We start from the raw sequence: 19,323 nt of genomic DNA on the forward strand, positions 1-19,323 counted from the left end.
TATTGGTGTAAGTAAATACGTATTATATATGTATATATAAATTCTATATTTAATTGTGTTCTGAGTATAACATAATCAAATAAATGGTACGGTTCTTTCTATAGTTATTTACTTACATTTTTACCGCAATTGATAATATAAGGCAAATATTTTTGCACTTGATGTCATAATTTATAAATATATTTATCTTTTTTGTTGCGCATTTTACTCATTTAAATGTGTAATTAAGATATAAAAGCATTTCACTCACGAACAAAGATTTATGTGCATGTTACGTGAGTAGTTGTTATCTACCAGTTACATAAGATTCTTTTTCGTGCCTGCGGAATATATCAGAAACGTTGATGCGTAGAAATACTGTAACAGCTGTCATTTGAGTTTCTTGGTTATAATCGTATATCAATTATAGTTTCTCTCAATTACAATCATCAAAACCACTTCTATAATTAATTTCAAGAAAATAATTTAAAAGTGCATATAAGATGTAAGCATTTGTGAGATTTTCTTTGGAAATAACAAGATATTTAAATAAAAATGATACAAAGTAAAAATACCTTGGAAAAGGATCTGTTAATAAGGTAAATTATGTTATTATTTGTGCTATATCTTATTAGAATATTTGTCATGGAGAAATTTTATATTTATTTTAATAATTACAGTAATAATAATTAGAATTAATAATTTTTTAAAATCAATTTTAATTCCACAAATAATATGACTTTTATAAATATGTAAGCCGTTTATTTATTTCAATAAAATTTGAGATAAAACTTAATAAAATTAAATAAAATTTGATAAAATCTTTTTTTAAAGACCATAGATTGTTACAATGTGCATATTCAATATACTAGTATAACATATAGCGTAATTTATTAAAATATTATATTTTTATAAAAACGTTTTACAAAAGTATTCTAATTTTTTTATATAAATTGATTCAATAAAAAAAAACAGACGTAACTTCAGATATACAACTGACATTTAATTCTTTATAATAATCGCAAAATAATGGCATTAATAATGATCAATAATTTCGAATTTTATTGATCGTCGTAAAAATGTGTGAATCGTTATAATAGAAACGGATTATAATTATAATTTATAATCCGTTATCATATTCGTATAATAAATTATTATTACTATATTCTTTAGATTTCATGTTTTAAGTTTATACTTTTTAAAATTTAATATTAATGAAAATGCTGTAATATATAAAACATTGTAAAATAATCATTAAATATTAAGTTATTCATATCTATTTCTTGAAGTTATAGACCGGTATTCACATTCAGATCTTATATTTAAGCTCGTCTTAAATCAAAGGCAGTCTTAAGACTCCATCCAACCAATGAAATGACCGCATCTTAAAATATTAGCATCTTAAAATATTACTTAAGACGGTCTTGAAATAAGAACGGACTATATTGAAAATACCGGCCATCCTCAGTCCTATTACTCGTGTCCGAGCGTGGTGACTTCTCTTCATATACATATGTTGCGCACGTAGATTATACACATTGTATATGGGACCTAATACAGTTTAACGCCGATTCCGAACGGCTATATTTTTTTTGAGAAGTGTTCATGGCAAGAATACTCTCGGTGGTTTGCCATTGCCTTCCGAGAGGAGAACGAGCGAATATAATTTTTCTATAGCTCTACCGGGGCTCGAACCCGGGATTTCGGCTCAATAGACCAGTGCGCTGTCGACTAGGCCACGCTCGTCCTCATAGATTATATATATAACATATAAAATATTATAAAAAGAAGTAAAGACTATCAGGGTCAGACTCAGATCTCCGATCGTAATATCAGAAATAACTGATTTATTAGTCGTTTTGATTTACATCGATCCGTACGTTTCAGCTCAGCTTTGAGCCATCTTCAGCGGTAGTTACAATAGTATAAATTCGAAAAAGCTTGTATGTTGACGCATTACCTTGCAGCCAGAGTGAATTAAATAAAGTAGTATGAGGACCCTCGAAATTAAAATAAGAGAAGTAAAGGCTATCAGGGTCAGGATGTAAATCAAAACGACAAATAAAGCAGTATTTCTGATATTACGCACGAAGATCTGCGTTTGACCCTGATAGCTTTTACTTCTTTTTGATATACATCGATCCGTACGTTTCAGCTCAGCTTTGAGCCATCTTCAGCGGTAGTTACAATAGTATAAATTCGAAAAAGCTTGTATGTTAACGCATTACCTTGCAGCCAGAGTGAATTAAATAAAGTAGTATGAGGACCCTCGAAAATAAAATAAGAGAAGTAAAGGCTATCAGGGTCAGGATGTAAATCAAAACGACCAATAAAGCAGTTACTTCTGATATTACGCACGAAGATCTGCGTCTGACCCTGATAGCCTTTACTTCTTTTTATTTTAATTTCGAGGGTCCCTATATATACTACTTTATATAAAATATTATTTATTTTAGATTTTTATGAACATACGGAACTTTAGAGGTGTTGTTTGTGCAATTTATTGTAATTTTCCTATTATTAATATTAATGTAATATAAAAGTGTTAATTGTTATTTTTTGTTACAGCGCATTATAATTGATTATAATATGTAACTCGTGTGGATATTCAATCAAGTGAAAAAAGGAACAAAAGAAATTTGAAGAAAACTTTAAGTTATTTAAAGTTTTAATTGTTTAAGAAATAATGATTATTATCTTACTACTATCATGTTTCTTTATTATATTACTATATTACATTCTTTATCATGGAAGATTTAGACGACTTGTTAGTAAAATTCCATGTAAGCCGGGACTGCCATTTATTGGCAATGCTTTAGAATTCTGTATGTGTTCGCAGGGCAAGTAAAAATTTTTAAATATTATTGTTTTAATAATAAACATTTAATTTATTTATGAAAGATGCTAATTAGCGAGATTATTATAAAAAAAGTAATAAGTGACAATTGGATTGTGCAGTGCAACCGCGATACTTCGAACTAATGTGTACAAGAATTGTTTTCAATCTAGTTTATTTTTGTTCTTCTTGCAATAAAAGTAATTAATTTTATGTATTGTTAGGATTATTATATTTAATGTGTTTAAATTTCAAAAAATAAATATTATGATTAGAACGTGGAGATTGCAAAAGTTTTGCAGTGAGTCCTATCACTCGAATAATCATAAAAAGTATTTAAATAGATCAATTCTACTAACAAAACAATTAATAGAATACTAAATTTTGATTAAATTTAATTGATATTGCACACAAAAACCAATTGCACTGCATGATCTCAAATATAACTTACATTGCAATTGTAATGTACATTATATGTCTTTTTAAATTTTATACTTTAGAAAAACTTTGGGATCTTCAACGTTCAGCCTCTAAGAATTATTATCCAATTTTTTCATTTTGGTGCGGTCCGATTGCTTTTATTAGCGTTTATCATCCAGATGATATAGAGGTAAAGAAAATATCATAATTAAGGTTAACCAATCTTTCATCGATTTGTCTTATTAATTTGTGATGTAACATCTTTATTAATGGTGATCAAAATTTTATAGCTATTCACAGTTTGTTTTCAGAATATATATACATATTTTCCAGTGTTCACAAATGGAAGTTTTTATCATTTTTGCTAAAAACTAACATTGCAAAATATTTGCTGTAAGGAACAATGAGTTTCAATTTTTTCCTTTTATTATTTGATGAAAGTTATGTTATTTAAATTCGTCTTGTATGTGGTTTTAGAAAATATTAAGCAGTACAACGCAAAATCTTGAAAAGGGCTATATGTACAGTTTTCTTAATCCTTGGTTGGGAACTGGTTTACTCACCAGCGAAGGTATGAACTTAACAAAATTTTCAATCCTAACATGCGGAACATAAAAGGCAGCATTTGTCTGTGTGCGTTTTTTGGTATTTATATAATATATATAATTCTGTATCTCTAAATATGTATTATATATAATGTATAAAATGTATAATAAGGTTATATAAAATCATTGTTTTGCAGAAATAACTACAATTATTATTACTAGATTAAAAAATATGTGATATAAAAAATAATACTTATAAATCAGGCTTAATTAATATATTACTGCAAAAAATTTAAGCTATACAAAATTTCAACAAAGTTTACATGGCGGATATGATACCATAAAATACATTAGAAATATAAAATTGTATTTATGTTACAGGATCCAAATGGCGAAAAAGGCGAAAGATATTAACGCCTGCATTTCATTTTACTATATTAAAACAATTTGTTGATGTCTTCATAGAAGAAGGAAATCGCATGACGAAATTTTTGAAAGATAGCAACAGTTCAAATATCAATGATTTGGCGAACTTTATTAGTCAACATACATTGAATGCAATATGCGGTAAATGCATATATCCACGAGATAGGAAAATTTCTTCTAACATAAACATTTAATTGATTGAGTATTGGTTACAGAATAACAATTACATAATAATAAGTATGTAATTATATAATAATAATATAATTTCTATTAATCATACTCAATCTTTGCAAAAATTTTTATATAAAGAAAAAGAAGATTTTAAAGCTTCTAAAAGGATGCTTTGTATTGTAATTTTCAAATTTTTAAGATTAAATTAATACGATACATGAAGCTTATAAGCATTTATGCAAGTTTAACAAATATGCTTACAGAAACTGCAATGGGAACTTTTTTGCAAAATATGGATGAATTTCAACAACGGTATCGTCAAGCAATCCACGAGATGGGTAATATTTTGACTTATAGGTAAATACATTATACATTATTCACATTATTCTACTTTAAAAAAAATGTTGATACGTGCTTTTTTCATTGTTATGTCGCTTCATCGTTTGTGATGCAGTATGATTTTCTTCCTGTACATTATATTTAATTTGTGCTATGAGTAACTATTTGAATTGTGAAAATTAGTTATTTTTGTAATTTGACAAAGTTTGTTAGAAGTTGATAATTATGTTTGTTCATGCAGTTTAAAAATTTATTTAAAAATATAAAAACTACTACAGACACATACAATTGATATTTTGATCGATACTTTAACATAAAAAATATGCAATATAATAATCTTTTTAAAAATTTCATAAAATAATGGATTGAGAACAGCAAGCATGGCATACATAGCACATTACATTATTGTATTCTAATTGAATATTAAGAAGAAAAAATAAAATTGTAATATTAAAAAAAAATGTATAATTCTAAAAGTCTATAAACATAAATTTAGGTTTATCAAACAAATAATACAACAATCGCTTCAATATATATCTTCTATAATTATGTTCAGGATAATGAGACCTTGGTATCATCCTGATGTGATATTTGCGCTGACGTCAATGGGTAGAAAGCATGCTAAAAATTTAAAAATATTGCATAGATTTACCGAAAAAGTAAGTAAAATGTTATTTAGAATTGTGAAATTATCTTTCTACTGTAAAGTAAGATTATGATAAATCTAATATAACTCACATATGAAAAATTTAATGTTAGTAACATGTAATAGCAGTATAATATAAATAATAAATAAATATATATGTCCCGTAGATTATTGCAGAAAGAAGACAATATCATGAAAATACTGGCGGGCGATACTTAAAGTTTTTACAAGACACAGACATGATAGAAACAGACGATGAGGAAATGATAGGAAGTATATATAGATATAAAATATTCAATATCTATGTCATTCTATATATATGTTCTCAAATTAATAATCTTAATATATAAACTAAATTAATTCCTAATCCGTTTTATCTATTTATTTAAGTGAAGAAGAAACGACTTGCTATGTTGGATCTTCTGATAGCAGCAGCTCGCAATAACGAGATAAATGATTCTGACATTAGAGAAGAAGTCGATACCTTCATGTTCGAAGTAAGTGTTTGCATTTTTCATTAATATTCTTTAAAAATCAGCGGATTATCAATATCCGAACTATGAATTAAGATACAAAAGATTATTAATACAATATTATATACTTTTAAGTTATTAGTACATTTTTTTAAGTTATACTTTAAAAATATTTTGATATTTGTGTATTATAAACAATAAATATAACTGTTGGTTTCTTTTAAACATCCATTTTCTTGTGATTGCATTCTAAAACATGAAATGCATACCTGTATATATATAATATAGAAAAAAAATAAATATCTTCTATTATACAATATAGGGACATGATACCGTAGCAATGGGTTTGACGTACGCTATATTAGTGTTAGCTGAACACAAGGATGTCCAGGTGTCTCTTTTTTCATAAATTATTAAATTATGACATGTAATTAATTAAACTAATTAATATTTTTCATTTTTCCTGTAAATAAGTATTAAACAAATTATTAGGAATATTAATTTATTATAAAAATATATGTAAATTTTTCTTCTTGCCTTTAAAGATAGTTAAATAAAATTAAAATGTATACATACTGCATGTACTTATATACAACAGATATCAATACTTTATTAGCTTCTGATTTAATTAATAATGAAATAAACAGAATTTTTTTACAATTTATTTAATGATTTAGGAGCGTGTTAGAAGTGAAGTTAGAACAGTAATGCATGAAAACAAAGGAAAGCTTACCATAACAGCATTAAACAATTTGCAATACCTAGAAAGATGTCTAAAAGAGTCGTTAAGATTATATCCCAGCGTTCCTTTGATATCGCGAGTCTTATCGGAAGATATAAAAATGCGTGAGTAATTAATAAACTATTATATCTGCATTTTTTGATCATAGAATGGGAGAGAAGAGTTATAATATATTAGCACATAAACTCTGATTGTCTAATACTTAAATATTAAGTTATAATAAATCATTTTAAATATAATTAAAATAAATTATTTTTTCCAAAATTTATTTAGTCTTCTTTCTCTCTTTCTCTTTTTCTGTGATTTTGCTACATACAATTTTTAAATAATATATTGACAAAACAAAAGTTTTCAATTCTAAGTATTTTTATATTAGCGTTTATTCCTTAAGTATATAATGAATTTATTTTAATTAGCAAGATAATTAACTCGCTTTAATATAGAAACACAATTGTTATTTAAATAAAATAATTTATATATTTATATATTTTTATCTTTAAATATGTTTTGTACTCCTCAAATCTTTATTCTTCAAAAATTATAATTTGTTACATATTTTCAGAGTCATATCTGGTACCTTCTGGAGCAGTAATGCAGATTCATATCTACGACACTCATCGAGATCCCAATTTCTGGCCAAATCCAGATGTATTCGACCCAGATAGATTTTTGCCTGAAAGAATACAAAATCGTCATCCTTATTCTTATTTACCGTTTAGCGCAGGATCACGAAATTGTATAGGTATTAATCAGATATCTACTAATTTCTTGTCATATAAACAAATTTTAATTAATGTATTTACGAATAATAGGACAACGATTTGCCATGTTGGAACTGAAAGCCATAATAGCGTCGTTGATATATAACTTTTATCTGGAACCTGTCGATTATTTGAAGGATCTTCGGTTCATGTTGGATATAGTGAGCCGTGTTACACATCCAATTCGTGTACGATTTGTCCCAATCGAATAATTGCAATCTGAAGTTAATACGTAATTTTGTTTGGCAAGAAGGAAGCAATCACCTCTGTCTTATTAATAAAAGACCTATCAATAAAGAAATTTTTAAATAAAAATTCTTTAAGGAATTATTATGTATTGTTATATATACTGTATTTACACTTTTGTTGAAAAATGCTGCAGCATTATTTAATTTGTAATGATACTTATAAATATATTGATTATCTCTTATTAAGAAGTTTTATTTTAAAAATAAATATTTAATATATAACACTGTTTCCAAAGAATTTCATATTTTTATAATATTAAAAATATCTTGACGTTAAGTGACACTTTTAATCAATTATTTTTATACAAACATATATTGTTATGTTCATTTAGTTCATCAATTAATTTAAATGGTTAACAAAGGTATACATAATAATTTTATGTTTTTATAAAAATAAGATGTATAAAAAAGATATAGTTTATAAAAAATTCAATTTTTTAATAATATTTATTTATGAATCTAAAAATAAAATTTGAAGTTTTATAATATTCCGCAAATATTTATACACATTTAAATTACTATTTATTGCAATTTCACTTTTTATTAATATCATAGAGGTATATAATAGACTGAACATTGCCATTAGAGATCTGTACAGAAGATCTAAAGGACAGAGATATATGTGCTTACTGGGATGTTTTCTTTGTTTCTTCACCTTTTTTTCTTTTCAACTACACAATTAAAAGAAAACCGTCTTAACAAGTACATCTCTGTCCTTTAGATCTTCCATACAGCTTTCCAATGGCAATTCAGTCTATTATATACGTCTATGGTTAATATGCATTAATATTTTGTTGTTAGATGTCAGATAAGAGAAAATTTCGCGTTGTTTTGCACATGTATTAATTTTCTGTTCTATTAATTTGACAGTAGCAAAACACGACTGAAATGGCATGCAGAAAGCTATACAATATGACATAAAAGCATAATCGTTATCATCATATGAACGTTATAAACATGTCACTTGTTTTTTATCTTCTCACGTTTTTATCATTTGCCACACCTTTATTTGTAGATTATAGATCTAACAATAAGTTTAAATCAAAGGTCAAATTAAACTCGCATTAATTGATCTTAGATTAAAACGATACAAGACGATTTTGCTGATAGTATATCGCTCGGGTATGCACGCGAGAGAAATTCTGTCGTATCCCTTATATTAATATTATATATATATATATATATATATGTATATATATATACATTATACATGTTTCTCTTTTTTTTCTTTCTTTTAAAAATAAACAATTAATCTCTTTTCTTAATCCTATCGCACGATCATGCGAATGTATTATGCGTGCACCATTTGTTTTATGTTCATGGAAATCTTTACTAATGTTAAATCTTGTTATTAATACAAATATTTGACATTATATATTTGTGAAATAGTCGGTTAAATTATTCTACTAAATTATACTTAAGATTCTGATTTTTTTAAATAATACGCTATACGTGACGGTCATGCCTCACGAAGTTTACGTTCTGTTTTTCAACCGCCCCGTTAAAGTCTAACGATGACTTGTAATTTTACAATGTTTGACGCACATTGATCCATCATTAACTCGATAAGGACCCAAAATAGAGGTCGAAACGTTGTTATAATTATTAAATTATTGCCAGTCAGGCCGACTAATAAAGAGTTTATATTGTTTCATTACTGGCGAAAGATATTTTTGAATTTTAAAATAATGTTGCATAATTACTTGTTTTTGAAGTGTGTTGAAAACATTTATTATCTTAATACTTTATATTCTTAAAGATTAAGTTCTCGAACTGAAATCTGAATGACAGTATAAATACGAGTTTCAAAATAACAATATTCAGTTTGCGGACATTTATCGTGGTAGGCATATACTTCTTTAAAATTTATAATTATATTGCAAATATTTCAGAGTGAAGTCCCCTATATTATGAGATAAACTTCTAATATACGATAGCGGGGTTTCTGCTAAACTAATAGGTTCTATTTGTTGGTTCCACCATGAACTTATTGCGCTTGGTGTAAAATCTATTTAGTAGAAAATTCATTGTTCGATCGTGCATGCACTCGTTACGAATATCGAAATTTTGAATTTGGATGTTGTCAAGTTCCATGAAGGTGAGACTTTGAACCTTGTTTATTATATAATAAATAAATATTTGACAATAAGTTCTGTATGCAGCGATAGAATAAGGTCATGTTAATAGGAAAATACAGGATATGTTGAGTTGCTTAATTGTAGAGGATAGATTTGGTGATCGCGGAACCGCAAGGCGTGGAGTCCGTAATATGAGATATTCAGGGTGACGATCGTTGTTGGAGTATGAAGGTTGTTGTACAGTAATAAAAGGGGGAAAATACTATGTTAAAGTTAAGGGAAGGTTCATACGAACTTATAAAAGTGTGCTGATGGTGATAGCATGCTCATGCTGGGCGCACACTGGCTGCGCTGGAAATATTGGATATAAGTGGGTTTGCGATTATTGCAAATAAGCTTCTCCATTACATTTGTATTTCAGAGACATTAAATGAAATTTTCTAATTGCAATACCGATGTATTTTGCACTTTATTAGCGATTTCTCGGGGTATCTCATATTAGGAGCACACTTTTTCGATTTTGCATGTAGCTCATTTTTTATATTTTTCTAATTTTCATTTTAGAAAAATTAATATTTAAATTAGATTTTACATTTCAGCATCTTAAAGCTTATTAAATTCCCTTTAAAATGATCTACTACATTTTTCAATTCTGCCCATAGACTTCCGATAATAATCAACACAAAATAGATGTGGTACCTCATATAATAGGGGACTTTCCTCTATATATATATAAAAGATAAATTAAATAAGATTTTATTGTAAAATATTTAATAGTTAATAATGTTATAATTAGTTTAATTATAAAAATACTAAAAATTAATATGTAAAATATTTTAAAAGCTTATGTGGAATTCAATCTGTGTGCGCGCGCGTGTGTATGCATGAGTGAGTGTGTATGTATGTGTGTGTGTGTGTGTGTGTGTGTGTGTGTGTGTGTGTGTGTGTGTTGTGTGTGTGCGCGCGCGCGCGTGTGTGTGTGTGTGCGAATAATTGCTACATATATGGAAAAATTAATTCTAAAGATATATATCTTAATTTATATTTTATTATTATTTTATTCGTAAAAGTAATAATGTAAAAATATATTTAACTAATTTATATTCAAGAGATTGCATAAATGCAATACAAAGTCACTTTCTATCTAGTAACAAAAATATTTGTAATAATATATCTTTAAAATAGTTACAAAATTTTCAAAAACCGACGAATTAATAAGTAATGAAAAAGAGTTTTTGGATTTACGTATTTGTCATGCATGTACACATATTCTAAAACAAAAAAATTCAAATATATTTAATAAAAATACAATTATTGCATTAAAATTTTTGGTATTAAAGCACAATAAACGCATTTTAATGTACTTTTTATTTATCAAACACATTTAGGTTATTAAAATAGCAATGTGTTTTGTCCTGAAGCAAATATTACATATGCGGTGATTCGTGAAATCCAATAATCAAAAGAACAGAAAATTGATAGAAACTGAACAGATTAAACTGATTAGTTACAGCAATAAACAATGATCATTGCTATATTGTTACTACTTATCCTTATTGTATTGGTATACAATTATTACGTACATCATGGGAGAAATGGGAAACTTATCAATCTCATACCAGGACCAGTAGGTTACCCGATTTCTGGAAATGTATTAGATTATATGTGTTCTCGAGGCAAGTTAAAATTTCTTACACATTTGTGTAAATTAATTTTCAATTTTGCATAAAGTAAAAGTAAAGTGTGTGTAAACAAAAGTGATATTTAAAAATTTTCCACTTTAAAATATGTAACTATCAATTTTATTGCATGTTGATTATTTTTAATAACCTTTATTTCTTTACACAATAACATTCATTTGATTAATTATTGAACTTATATAAGAAATGGTAGAATTTAATTAATATAATTTTATTAAAATTATCATTAAATATAATAATTTATAACATAATTTTTATCAATATTTACAATAATTCTATACATTCATGTAATTTATTTATTACATTAATTACATATATATTTTAGAGGAACAATCGAAGCTTCTGATTACCATACCTGACCAGTATTACCCCATTCTTAAAATTTGGTGTTTTTTTACTCCCATTGTATCCATCCGTCATCCAGATGATTTAGAGGTAATAAAATATAAAAGAAATTTACTTCTGTTTTCGCAATTTAGGTATTTCTTGTTTATTTTTTTCAAAAATATTTGTAAAAGATCCGTAAAAGATGGAACATTTAAGATAATTTTAGAAACAATGCAGTTAATTATTGACAATAATTGATTATTGATATAATATTACGATCTAATTAAGAAATATTTGATAATTTCTTTTAGACAATATTAAGTAGTACAAAGCACATCGATAAGAGTAGGATTTATTACATGTTACTTCCTTGGTTCGGCACTGGTCTTCTCACCAGTGGAGGTAATGTAATGATATATATATATATATATATATATATATATATAAAAGAGTATATTTTCTTTATTATTAAGTTTTAACACTACCAAATTTTCATTACATTAATAATTATAATAAAACAAAATTATGTCATTAAATACAGATATTAAGCATGGGAAATGATAAATTTGTAATTTTATTTTCCTTATATAAACCCATGAGTATAGAAAAATAATATAAATGCAAATATACATATACAGTTATTTTGATAAATATTTATGTTACCGTACATAGTCTCGACAATATTGGAATACCCATAGTTTATTATATAAAATACTTTTAATCAATTTTGGTTTTTGTTTTTTTTTCAATTATAACAAATACAAATATCAATAATAATTAGATTTAGACAAATGACTGTAACTCTTTATGGATGTCAGTATTATGAGAAAAATATTAAAAGCATTGTGAAAAACTTTGCTCATTAGTAGATTTTATCGAGAAGCAATAAGGTTTGCCTGAATACGCAATGAAGAAATAAATTTGAAATAATTAATAATAATTAAAAAGCAGATGAAAGATTAAATCAGAAAGCCTGAGTAATCTTGCAATAACGTTTGTTTGAAAGCGTCATCTCACGGTTATATTGATTTTAGGTTCCAAGTGGCATATGCGGCGAAAGATATTAACCCCCACATTTCATTTTAATATACTGCAGCAGTTTGTTGAGATTTTGATTGAGGAAGGCGAATACATGGCAAGGTCTTTGAAAAATACAGAAGGCACAGTTGTAAAAGATTTAGTACCGTTTGTTAGTGAACATACGCTAAATGCAATATGCGGTATTGTATTCTGTCCATAACTATATAGAATTATATTCCAAATGACGAATAATATAAAAGAATTCTTTTATTCAGAATATTAATATTACGATACACTAATAATCGACAATATATAATTTTTACAGTCATAATGTTCTTGGAATATGTATATGTATATAAAAATATTATCGTGATACACTTTAACAAATGCATTTACAGAAACTGCCATGGGCACTTCTCTACACGGTTTCGGTACGTTTCAGCTAGAGTATCGAAATGCAGTTCATCAGATGGGCGAACTTCTTGTTTATAGGTAATTTACAAATACTATAAATAAGTGTAATATATGTGTACACTTAAGATATAAATTAATATTAGGAGAGACCGGGGCACCATGAGCCACAAAAATTCAAACTCTGAAAAGTACTTTTAAATATAAGATTTTTCGTCTCATTTTTTTTAATAATTAAAGCACTATGTATATTTTAAAATTTATTTAGCGTATTTGGCAAATATTGATTAGTTTTGAGAAAAAAATTAAAACAAATTTTTTGAGACCCAAGGTGCCCCATACCCGGGTCTGTCACTGGAGCACTATGAGTCACACACAAAAACTAGGCTTATTTATTCAAGAAATAACGAAAAGTTACAAAAGTTGAAAAAAAATTTTATTTTATACGTTTTCCTATGACATTGTTCAGGATTGGGCATGACAAACAAAGATATCAGAACCCACTACCCAAATATCATTTTTTTTTAGAAAAACTAACTTCTGACATGTTTTCTTCAATCAAAAATAACATATATCATCAACCTATCTATCTATCATCAACCTTGGTGGCATGTGTGACCCATGGTGCCCCGAATGCACTAATATAGAAAACGGTGAAACGTAATAAAAAAAATTAATGATGCGTGATTATCTGTAGTGTAGTAAAATGACAAAAGATGCTAGAAAGTTACACCTAATTTTTAGTACGTGTATATTTTACTACAAAAACAATATTAAAACATTTCTAAACGGTCTCCCCTATATAATTATATTAAGATAAATAAACCATCATGAAAACCATTTATGTCACGTGCGTCTCGGGACTACGGACTTTGATGACTCCCACCTAGATACGAAGTATGGGCAACGAAATAACTGTCACATGATACTAGTTGAATTAAACTAAACATTCTGGATTACTCTAAACAGTCAATGACCTATGGTACCCCGTGGCTCATGATGCCCCGGTCTCCCCTATATAATTATATTAAGATAAATAAACCTTAATGTAAAATGTTATTTATGTCGGTAACTAGCAATCTATGCATTGAATGTGTAGTTTGTTAAGTATATATTTATCTAAAAATAAATATTATTTGCAATTTTTGTCATATTATATATCTATTAAAACATTATGAAAAATCAATATGTGTCAAATCTAAAAATGGAACATCTTTGATTTAAGGATTTATGAAATAATTAAGAAAAGTATAGTATATATTCATACAATGTATACATGTGTATATGTATATATGTATATATGTATATATGTATATAAGATCTTATATACCTTTCTATATAATTCTTATTATTAGTATTTTCTTTTTATACTTAAATATTGCTAATTATAAGAATTTATAGAAAAGTTAAAGGAAGTTTTTACAAAATAATGCTATTATTTAATAATTATAATTAATTATTAATGATTTCAATAATTTAGATTACTAAGGCAATGGTTGCAAAACAATTGGATATATTCATTAACGCCAAAAGGCAGAGAGCAAGCAAAAACTCTGAAGATATTACACGGATTTACTGATCAAGTACGGTATTAAAAACAATATTATTTAATATTAATAATTTGTATCTAAACATTACTTATTTTAAAAAATTAGAATAAAGATTTCATAACTTTTGCATAAAAACATTATAATATAATTCATAAGTATCGGCAATATGTTGATAATGTATTTGCATTCTTGTAAATTAAAAAGGTATTAATTTTGTATACACATAGATTATTGCGGAAAGAAAACTGTATCATGAACGCACCAATGGTCGACATTTGAAAAGCTTCGATAATGACACATCGATAGAGACAAATGATGCAGAAACAATTGGAAGTAAGTAATGTAATCAACATCTGTATACAGATGTATACAGATATATCTTAAAAATGAATGATATATAATAAAACAAGAATTGTGCTATAACATTTTGATAATAACATGCTTATACACTTCGATTTAGTAAGAAAAAAGCGGCTCGCAATGTTGGACCTCCTAATAGTAGCATCTCAAAAAGGGCTTCTGACTGATTTAGATATCAGGGAAGAAGTTGATACTTTTATGTTTGAGGTATGCGTTTGTAATTTCTCTTGGTTTTTTAGGCATTATTTGGTATATTAATATATATTTTGTGATAGGGTCATGATACTACAGCGATGGGTCTAAGCTTTCTGTTAGCACTATTAGCTGAGCATAAGGATATTCAGGTATTTATCATTAAAGGAGCGCAACCCTTAGGAGAAAAATTAATTAATTCCAGTAATTCAAGAAGTTATTTGTTAAAGCTGTAAAATTATGAAATTTTCATTTTTTTGAAAATAAGTGTGTGTGTGTGTGCGCGCAGTGAACAATTTGCTTTTTTACATACGACAAATACTATACATATTTTACGTACATATATTTTAAATAAATTGACGTATCTCTAAAACAAACATTCTTGAATTTCGGAATTTATTAATGTACATGTAAAAACATCAGACTAATAAGAAACATCTTTTTAATTACATTCTTAATACAGGATCGTGTCAGAAGCGAAGTTGATACTGTTATTCAAGAAAGTGGAGAAACATTTACTATAAAATCATTACAAAATCTACCATACTTAGACAGATGTATAAAGGAAGCGTTACGTTTATATCCCAGTGTATTTTTAATATCACGTGTCGCTGCGGAAGATGTAAAATTACGTACGTATTTAACTAATCTCTTGTTGTATGCATTTTTAAGTATCAAAAGCTAAATATATACAGGACATAATATCTTTATTTCAGAAAATTTCTTCATACTTATAAATGACGTTAATAATACAACATATAATGTTTTCAAAAATAATATTATTTACCAGATTTAATATAATTATTACATTATTACGTTTTCTATGCAACTATATGACATATTCCATGTCATATTAAATAGACATTTAATTTTAAAAATTTAATTATATTTTAATTAAATAATTTAATTTGAAACTTGCTATTATTATTTATATATTGCGTCTTATATATTTCATGTTCTTTAGAATCATATTTAGTACCTGCTGGAACTATTGTGCACCTTAATATTCAAGGAGTCCATAGAGATCCTAATTTTTGGCCAAATCCAGAGGTATTTGATCCAGATAGATTTTTGCCTGAAAAGATCCAAAATCGTCATCCTTACTCGTACATACCATTTAGTGCTGGACCACGTAACTGTATTGGTAAGATATTATATTTTTTAAATCCTTTTATATGAATATAATGTGATACACATCAATTTGTAGGTCAACGATATGCTCTACTGGAAATGAAAGCGATGGTAGCTCCTTTGATACATGATTTCTATTTGGAGTCCGTTGATTGTTTAAAAGATCTTCGGATACATGCTGATATAGTACTTCGCCCAGCTCATCCACTTCGTGTAAAATTTGTTCCCATTTACAAATAAATGTAAGCATTTGAAGAAAATACTAAGATTAAATAAATGTAAATTCAAACATCGTATAAATATATAGAAAATATTGTACGTATATTACATATAATCATAAAAGCCGTAAAAGGTAAATAGAAAAATAGAAAAAATATTGTGCTTACTATACATATATTGTATAATACATGTTATAATTTTTTCTAATGATATAATTAATTGATTATAACATGATGCAACAAAGATATAGCTGTGTCATAGCTTTATCAATTGTCTTCCGTTATTGCTCTTCCATGTCAGCGAAATGTCGTGGAAGTATTTTATATTCGATCAAAAGCTTGAACAATATATAACATAAGTATTTATTGTTTTATAAAAAAATATTTTATAAAAAGTTATATTGTCTCTGTGCTGATGGTTATGATCAACTGTCTTAATACATAATAATTTCTTTATGCTCTTCTTGTCAAAAATAAAAATTTAATCGCATAATCAGACGTTCAACAATTGTATCGGATAACATATATCTTTGTTGGCTTTTTGATTTTTGTAATAATTAATAACGTGTCATAAAATTCAGCAAAAAGTTATGAAAAATTAAGACTTTTATCGCAAATCGATTCACGGATATCATAATTTTGTGTAATAACTGATATTAAATTATTTTCTTCGCCATTTATATTGCATAATATTATAATCGCCGTTTAAACTTGCTCATTGCGGCAATGCGATTACTAATGCAATTCTAATATTGAATGCGTTATTTTCTTTTATTCATTTCCCTAATCGTTTTTGTTATATACTCGCGGGAAAATTCCAGCGCGCGATGTATTTTCGCCTATAATTATCTCATGATAGTCATTCATTCGGAATTATAGGTCAAATAAGCAGCAATTTGAGAACATTATGTCGCAACTTTTAATTTATCGTTTGCGTTTGCGAAAGCCGCGCAATCCGCGACGAGTCACAGGTCTGCACGGAAATGCCGAACCGTTTTGAAATTATGCAATAAATTTAGCAGGCAGGCTGAAGGGTCGGCGCAACTGCGGAACGAGGATAGGAATCGTCGTTAAATATTTCGCGAGAACCCCAGCACTCGCGACTGATTTACAGACGACGGGACGTGCGTGACGTACCTGCGTATTTCACGCGCACGATCTCTCGAGACAGCTCGCCGCTGTCGTCCATTACACTGAGAATCGAAAAACAGTAGTAGTCTATGAATTTTCGTTCATTCTCAACTTTTAATCTTAACACGCTTAGGGTAACTCCGGTATATACGCCGCAGCTAAGGGAAACTTAATTTATCGAGTACTATTTACTATGTTTAAGGCAAATGAATTATACCAATAAAAACTTTATACTGTCTACTACTATAAAAAAAATAGAAATATAAAATATTCATTCTTAGTATTTAATAAAAAAAACTTTTAGAAACTCTTGCATTTTTGCCATATATCCCAGAGGGGTGGGTTATATGACATTCATGGGTGAAATATACGCCTTATAAAAAATTACAAATAATGTTTATAAATAAGACAATAAAATGTCATAATAAGTTATAAAATGTGTGTAAGAAGTTTATTAAGATGTAAGAATGATAAACAAATTATAAAACTGAAAAATTTTAAAAAGAAAATAGAAGAGCGATAGATGCATTAAAGATTATTGTTATACGATCCAAAAAAAGAAGGAAAAAGAACACAGAAGATTTCGAGTTTTACAAAGTGTCTGTACTATGGCATAAATCCCGCATGCTAACTTGCCGTATATCCTAAACAGGAGGGATATACAAGATATTAAGTTAAACAGAAAATACAAGAGCTATGCACTTGTATTTTGCTGTATTCTATCATTTACTATCCCTCCACACTTATGTATCATAAAATAACCATTAAACTTTTTACATTCCCTACAGTAATCATTTTACGTAGGTCGTAACACAAGATCGCGCTTCTTACTACGGTGAGAAATCGATTCAACTTATGACAGTTTCGTTAATATTAACAGTAAAGAACTGAAATTACAACACAATACTAATATGGCATAAAGGCACATAACAGAATAATTGCGAGCAAGTACCTTTATTCCATTTTTTCTGACATCTGCGGCGTAAAACCCCGCGCGGCGTAAATACCGGAGTTACCCTAAGCCCTTCGCACAATGCTAGGCGATAGCGATAGCGATAGTGACAAAATTTTCAACCTATCGGAAGTTGTGCATCAATGCTGCAATCTTTGTCGCTATCGCTATCGCTTAGCATTATGTAAGGGGCTTTACTAAAAAAGAGCAATGTCTGCTGAAAAACACAGTAATATCTAAAGACTAAGGTTGTAAGCGATATTGTCTGAAAGAATAAATAATTACTGACGTTTCATTATTCAATCATGTGCGATTCTGGCTATTACTATTATTGGCTTTCAGTATTCGTTCTATCACGCGAGCTCAGAGAGATACGAGATTCAGAATAGTCATTGTAGAATAGATTGTTAGCTCAGCGTTATCGTATTAGGCTGCCATTCTGGAATTTTAGGTTCGAATCCGTCTTGCGTGTTTTGCATCAGTCAATACGTTTTCAAAAATTGTAACACAATGCGTAATTATAATTAATAAAATAGAATATACACGAAAACATGAATACAGATTAAACTATAAAAATATTAGAAAACAATAAGAACTACTTGAAAATAAAAAAAAATTCTTTTTTTTTTCGTTAAAATATTTCACCGGAATCATTACTGGTCTTTAT

General features: G+C 27.6%; 1 protein-coding gene across 1 annotated transcript; it reads left to right on the top strand.

The window, feature by feature from the left end:
• The first annotated feature begins 31 nt into the window (after window positions 1–31).
• Window positions 32–16,597, top strand: LOC139771675 (uncharacterized). The gene is made up of 25 exons (XM_071704625.1): window positions 32–578; window positions 2,548–2,819; window positions 3,316–3,425; window positions 3,713–3,806; window positions 4,162–4,347; window positions 4,641–4,734; window positions 5,273–5,375; window positions 5,530–5,635; window positions 5,753–5,859; window positions 6,158–6,226; window positions 6,513–6,681; window positions 7,140–7,319; window positions 7,390–7,548; window positions 11,185–11,340; window positions 11,690–11,799; window positions 12,003–12,093; window positions 12,726–12,911; window positions 13,110–13,203; window positions 14,603–14,705; window positions 14,900–15,005; window positions 15,133–15,239; window positions 15,308–15,376; window positions 15,688–15,856; window positions 16,189–16,368; window positions 16,432–16,597. The coding sequence occupies exons 2-25, from the start codon at window positions 2,666–2,668 to the stop codon at window positions 16,593–16,595; spliced, it is 3,066 nt and encodes a 1,021-aa protein (XP_071560726.1). The 5' UTR covers window positions 32–578; window positions 2,548–2,665; the 3' UTR covers window positions 16,596–16,597.
• The last annotated feature ends 2,726 nt before the right edge of the window (window positions 16,598–19,323 follow it).

Source organism: Temnothorax nylanderi, unplaced genomic scaffold (genome assembly GCF_030848795.1).
Source record: "Temnothorax nylanderi isolate EJ_2023f unplaced genomic scaffold, tnyl_v1.0 TNYL_tig0042_pilon, whole genome shotgun sequence".
Classification (NCBI taxonomy): Eukaryota; Metazoa; Arthropoda; class Insecta; order Hymenoptera; family Formicidae; genus Temnothorax; species Temnothorax nylanderi.